At 34.8% G+C, this 6329-nt stretch overlaps 1 protein-coding gene across 2 annotated transcripts; it reads right to left on the bottom strand.

Annotated features, from left to right (window-relative positions):
- Positions 1-260: 260 nt before the first annotated feature.
- Positions 261-4771, bottom strand: LOC131651765 (auxin-responsive protein IAA8-like). 2 transcript variants are annotated; one of them, XM_058921455.1, is made up of 7 exons: positions 4573-4771; positions 3597-4040; positions 3324-3505; positions 2973-3202; positions 2735-2876; positions 1153-1214; positions 261-576 (listed from the first exon to the last, which is right to left on the bottom strand). In XM_058921455.1, exons 2-7 carry the CDS (start codon positions 3999-4001, stop codon positions 539-541), a joined length of 1059 nt encoding a protein of 352 aa, XP_058777438.1. In that variant the 5' UTR covers positions 4002-4040; positions 4573-4771; the 3' UTR covers positions 261-538. The 2 variants fall into 2 exon arrangements, with proteins under 2 accessions (XP_058777438.1, XP_058777439.1); XM_058921456.1 differs by lacking the exon at positions 4573-4771 and adding an exon at positions 4448-4470.
- Between the last annotated feature and the right edge of the window lie 1558 nt (positions 4772-6329).

Below are 6329 nucleotides of genomic sequence, written 5' to 3'. Positions count from 1 at the left end.
GGTGAGTGACCATGTTCCATTTATTTTTTGTGAAGATGACAAAGGAAAAGAGTTAATAGCAAATAAAGCCTAAAGTGAAGCAATTCAAATTAATTAATAAATACGAAAATTCTCTTTTCATGCATAAGGAGAAACTCTTGATCATTAGACACTGTCATAACCTATCTACTGCAGGAACAATTCGATTTAAAAAGTGTACACGAATAAATGTTGTTTGTGCACACTTCCGATTAGGAAGAAAAGAGTGAGTTCAAATAATGTTAGTACCAATGTTGGCTGCAAGAGACATTCAATTCATCCAAACAAAGAGGTTTCCCTATAATTGATACAAACTCCACAAAAACTAATATTAAAAGGCAACTTCACAAGATATTATAGTGGTAACAAATATAACAAACTTTTCAGGGACGTAACAATAAATAACACTTGAAATCCTTTTAACTGCTAATGCCAGGGAATTAGTCATAATCCTTTGCTTTTTACAGTCCTAGGTTCCAGCAGTAAAAGTAGGTTGGACAAAGGCAGGCCCAGACACCCTCTAACTCCTGCTTTTAGACTTTTCCATGGCCCTGGGAGCTGTAGAGGAAAGAAAATAAAATTGAGCAAAGAGAGGCAGATAAACTGGAGTTATGTGAAAATACATATTATTACACGTGCTCTATTACGTGTGTAATAAGTTCTGAGCTTTGCATTAATATTTCTAAGTAATGTTCAAAGAACACCATAACATAGAGTTGTCTAGGCATAAAGTTTATCAGCATCATAATCTGTTGTGTGTTTAGGGTTTAGGGCTTTCTCAACTAATGCACAAGATAATCATGATCCATGAATTCATGTTAGTCATCCCCGAAGGAAATAAAGGAAACAGATAGGAAGAACATTCCCAAACTTGTTAAAATTTTGTAGCTTGTTCACAAATGAACTAGCACATGGATATTTACAGACACAAACACCTCTGATGTATCGTAGCTTAATGTAATCAACTATATACTAACTCCCAGAAACAATTATTGCTTGAAAGTAGAGAGATACATGAACAAGATGGATGAATCAAGTTTAATTTATTGATCACTTTTAATTATTTGGCCAAATTTCCAACATTTCATGTTAATTGTGGAGACTGTCAAATGCATCATCGCGGAGAATACATACCTAAGCCAATGGCATCAGAACCCTTCATGATTTTCAGCCTTCTGCAAGTATCAGTGAACATTCTGCACATAAAAAAGGATTGCAGTTTAGTGAGGGGGATGAAAACCAGAAGAAATAAAATCTCATTTGCCATACATTAAGTCCATTTTATTGGTTGGAACTTGGAACTTGCCTAAACATACATGCTCGTGAATTAGACTTAAAATCCTATTCAGCAACAAAATCAGGGCTATGGTCAAAAGGTAACTTCCCTGACACCATAGAACAAGTCTACCGCATACATAAAATATCAACACTTAGAAAGAAACTTGAATTTTCATAAAAATAATAATAATAATGGACATTAACTCTTAACAGAAAATGATAACCCTTCTGAGATGAGAAGAATAAAAGGACAACCAATTTTTTTATTAAACAAAATATGGAGATTCTTAAGTGTGTGCACATGTATGTGTCCTCCTTTCCAAGGTCCCTGTCCTACTCCTAACTCAATCATAATACCCCTGGAGATTCTTATAAGGGTGTGTACACGTGTCCTCTTTTCTGAGGCCCCATATCCTAGCTTAATCATAATGCCCCTACTCTTCATCTTCGCATTTTCAACTTGCATACCAAAGTGAATTTCACCACCCTGTTCTCACTAATTTGCGTTGTCGCATAGCCATTCTGTTATCAATCAGATCATTATCTCCAATATTCCCCATTCTGTCCTAACTCAAATGTGCTAAATCCAGGATATCCCAACATCATCCTTGAACCTCAGTACCAGATGAGTTATTACACTCAAAAGAAAATACAAAATCACAAAAGAGACAAAAAAAGTAAACACCATATCAAAAAGGGGAAATCTTGATACTTTTTCAAGCGAGTGACCAATTAGATAAGAAAATGCATTAGATATCCATTACTCAATATAGTTTGTAGCCATTAGTGGTTCTTTTCATGATTTATGCCCCCCAAATTACACGTGAGTGAATGACCTAGTTATTGTTTCATCAAAATTACTAACTTCCTATATTCACTATATCTCCCTCTCTCTTAACTAGAAGAACAGAATATATATAGCTTCGTATTATAATATTTTGAATTGAACTAATAAAACAAGAGCCCTAGGACTTTTGGAAATAATTATATCAATAGTAATGTTTAGCCATTAAAACACATATGATTGATCAAAATACCCATAAGTCAAGGAACAAACATATGAATTTGCAACTTAGTTTAGGTAGAAAACAATTCAATCCAAAAATATGGTTCTATTGACTTCCCAATTGGTTTGAAGCAGGACTCCCTCTATATACATTATCATAATCTTCTCACTCTAGACTCCACAATGCCTAAAACTAGTGGCACATATGACCTACGATTAACTACTGAGTATTGATTTAGAAATTAATTGATTCTAGGCATATGGAGATATATTAAATGTTTTTCAGGTCAATTATGATTACTTACTTTTTTAGACTAATATTTGCTGAAGCATTTACTCCTTGAACTCAACTAAATATAGTTACTAACTTGAAAAAGTATAATGAGAAAAGAAAGATGCAAAAAATACAAAGAGAATTTAAAAAAATCTTACTCCCATGGTACATCCCCTACAAGCATCCAGTCTCCATCTTTATCTTCATAGGTGAGAACATATTCTGAACCATGCAAAAGGTCCCTTAGCTTGCTCTCACTCAACATTTCTCTTCCTGGAGCTCCATGGGAACCACACTGACCTGCCATTACACAATTACCAAATATTTCAGAATAAAATAAATCATTGCAAAAACAAAATTTTATTGTTAAAGTAAATCAAAATAACATCGGCTCACCTAGGGTAAAACAGCTGAACATCTTCTCAAGGGCAGAAGATAGTTCCTGATATGCTGAATAAGTTCTTAGATCCACCTTCCTAAGATAGGGAGCACCATCCATACTGACCTTCACAAAGAGTGCAGTGGGACCTGGTTTTCCATCCACTTCATCGTTGTTGTTCTTGGAAGCAGTGGCCATGGAGTTTTTCCTAAATGATCTTATAGGAGGCCAACCAACAACTTGTGCCCTGTCACATAAGAGAATTATCCATATTAGGATTAGGATAGCTATAAAAACTATAAAAAAAAAAAAATTTAGAAAACCCAATTATCGTTGTTTATCCAGCTACTTAAAATTAAGATCCTTACTTAGAAGCCGGTGCCTGTGCACCGATAGATGCAGCACCGGCATGATTAAGTCCAGTTCCTCTAGCAGCACAAGGCCTTTCCTGCAACACCTTACTTGGTATTTCTTTCACTGTGTTAGGCTGTGCTCCAACAGGTCTAGGCGATAGCATCACGTTAATCCCTGTATTAACATTAAACTTCCCCTGCAAAACAAATATTGTAAATAAACAAGCTCAGCAGCAACACAGACCATGCACTTCTAGCCACATAAACCAACTTTATTAAACTAATCACCTGAGAAAACCCATCCACGGTATCAGCAAACCCTCTCTTGTTACCCGAAACAACAGTTTTTTGCATTCCATCTTTTGCCGGAAGCAAAGGGAACAATGGTTTCTCATCAAGCTTTGGTGAGTAAAATTCCAAATCTCTTTCCGGTGATTGAGATCCAGGAAGACCCAACCTCAACTCAGTAGCCTTCAAATTCAAATTCCCCTTTTTCTCACCACACAAGCTTGGGAGAGATGAATCACAACTGTCCACTGATGAACAATCTGACAATCCCAAGTAATTCCTTTCTTTCAAATCAACAACACCATTCTGAGAAAATCGGTCTAAGGATTGCGTAGAAGCAGAAACCACCGTCGACGACAGTTTGCTCCGCCCTTCCTCCTCCATAACAACCACAGCCGGAGACATCACATCAACAAACTCTAAAACCACAGTTCACTACACAATCTGCCACCAAAATACACAAGACAAAATCAATATTAACCCAATACCAAAACACCAAAATCAACACAAAACTTCCTAAAATAAAAAAAAAAATTAAAAAAACACTAATCAGAACTATAAAATTAGTAAGAAATTGAAACAACAACGAATAAGTGAATAGTGCAATCGAATTAGATTTTCTTCCATAAAAAAAAAAAAAAAAACATGCATGCGTGAAATTAACTAAGAGTTAAGATCAAACATAAACAATTATTACACAAAGAGATCATTAAGACACATAATCAACTCTTCAAATAAGCACTTAACTAACAAATTAACTTCACACATAATCAGATTATCAATTATCACAATAATAACATAGCATGCAAAAAGTAAAATAAAAAATAGCAAGACTGAATTCGCTGAAGCACCTCCATAGATCCACAAGCACACAAAAGCAAAACCCTTACTGAAAAAAAAAAAATCAAACAAAAAAGCTCACACTAATACCAGCAGAAAGCATAAACAAAAAGGAGTTAAAAAAGCTCGCACGCACCTAAGGAATGTTTGGTAGATCAGAACAAGAAGAGAAAATCGATTATTGAATTAAGTTCACAGAAAAATGCTTAGAACAAAAAGAAAGAGAGCGTTAGAGAGAGAGTGAGTTAGAGAGAGAAGATTAAGTTCCTTCCATTAAGCAGAAAGCAACAAAAGGTTTTAGAAATATTTTAGAAATGAATGAAGTGTTGTGGAGTGTTGTCAAGTGTTAAGACGGAAAAACCAAAAGTTATTCTCATTGGATAGGGGCAAAAACGAAAATAAGTCAAAAAAGTGGTGTCGTTTAGTTAGTTTGATATTGATGATGTGGACAAGGGTCGAGTGGAATTGGACGGCTGTGATTGAGTCAGACGGAGAAATCGAAACCGTCGGTTTTATATAGCTCTGCGGGGACAGAGAAATTAAATAACTTGTCGCTGTTAACAGGTGCTATGATATGAGTAACAATAATGAGTCTGAAAACTGTGTCTTCTTTTTTCATTAATCCGATGGCAACCAGTCTAACAACGGTTTCAACTTCTGGCTTTCTGTTTTTCTGATTAACGGGATTGGAATTTTTTTTAAATGGCGATTTTGCCCTTTTGTGGTTCTAATTATTCATATTGTGAGTGTAATATGACTTGGACACAGTAGAGTAGTTACAATTTAACTAAATAAATTCGAATTCTCGATAATGTCCTATTTTATGGAGTGTAATTTTACTTAGTAGTATAATTTACAGTTTAATTTAGATTGTTTTTCCGTATATAGTCATCATCAATAAACTTATATATTTAAGTAACATACATTTCTTGCCACACAATTTAAATAACGTACACAAATATACCTTTTTCATATATACTTTTAGATGGATACTTCTTTTTTCATTTTATCAGAAAGTATTCGATTGAAAGTTTTGCATTTTTATTCACAAAATAGGGCACAGAAGTTACTAAAAAACTACTTTCTTTCTTTTCCTTTATAGAAAAAATTAGCTTCATTAATAGCCAAACCAATAAGAAATATAAATATCCTCCGCCAATTGAAATGGAACATATTTTATACATAGTTTAGAAACACTTCTAAGAGAAATACTAAATAGTCATAAACGACACTATACATAGATTATTCACAAGTTAAGGTGCAATCAAACTAAAAGCAAGACCATTTTATCCAACATTCCACTCTCTTGCGAGTAGTGTCAATGGCAATGTGGGAGTGAGAATTCACCGTCTTTTTCCAAATCCAATTACGGATGATTTCTTTGACTTGTATTTGCACACTTCGATTTTCTTTGATCTCAATATTGTCTAACCTTCTCGAGCGTTCACAAATTAATAGATGGCTAGAGGTATTGTTAGAATGGATGTTGAACTCATAAGCCTCATCACTCACTATGAAATGTCAATGGACACACATAAACATGCTACGTGACACAAAACTATTTTGAGGCATTTTGTCAAACGCCCGGAGTGAAACCTTTACCCCTAAAAAATAAAAACACATAACTGAAAATACGAAATAGAAAATAAACACCTCTATTAGAAGAAGTTTCATTCAATAAAACAACCATGGCGGCTTTAGCGGTGGACAAAAAGTTGTCAGCGGCAAAAGTGTGGGAGCAGCTTCATGGAAGAGATGTGCTTCTTCCATTGTTGCATTTGAGATGTACAGAAAACTCATAACAACCTTTTCATTTCTTGGTGGTGATGGCTCCGTGGCGGCTGCAAAAACACAAAAGAAAGCTTGGCGATTGGTAGTGGTGTATAGAGGGAA

The sequence above is a fragment of the Vicia villosa genome, linkage group LG2 (assembly GCF_029867415.1).
Source record: "Vicia villosa cultivar HV-30 ecotype Madison, WI linkage group LG2, Vvil1.0, whole genome shotgun sequence".
Taxonomy (NCBI): domain Eukaryota; kingdom Viridiplantae; phylum Streptophyta; class Magnoliopsida; order Fabales; family Fabaceae; genus Vicia; species Vicia villosa.
This window is presented reverse-complemented; position numbering and strand designations above follow the sequence as displayed.

Bases quoted from the DNA above. Each gene is read 5' to 3' on its own strand.
- LOC131651765 (XM_058921455.1), bottom strand. From the start codon at position 4,001: ATGTCTCCGGCTGTGGTTGTTATGGAGGAGGAAGGGCGGAGCAAACTG. The intron at 3,506-3,596 runs GTGATTAGTTTA...TTTGTTTTGCAG, and splicing joins CCGTGGATGGGTTTTCTCAG to GGGAAGTTTAATGTTAATAC. The intron at 1,215-2,734 runs GTAAGATTTTTT...TTTTATGTGCAG, and splicing joins GTAGGGGATGTACCATGGGA to AATGTTCACTGATACTTGCA.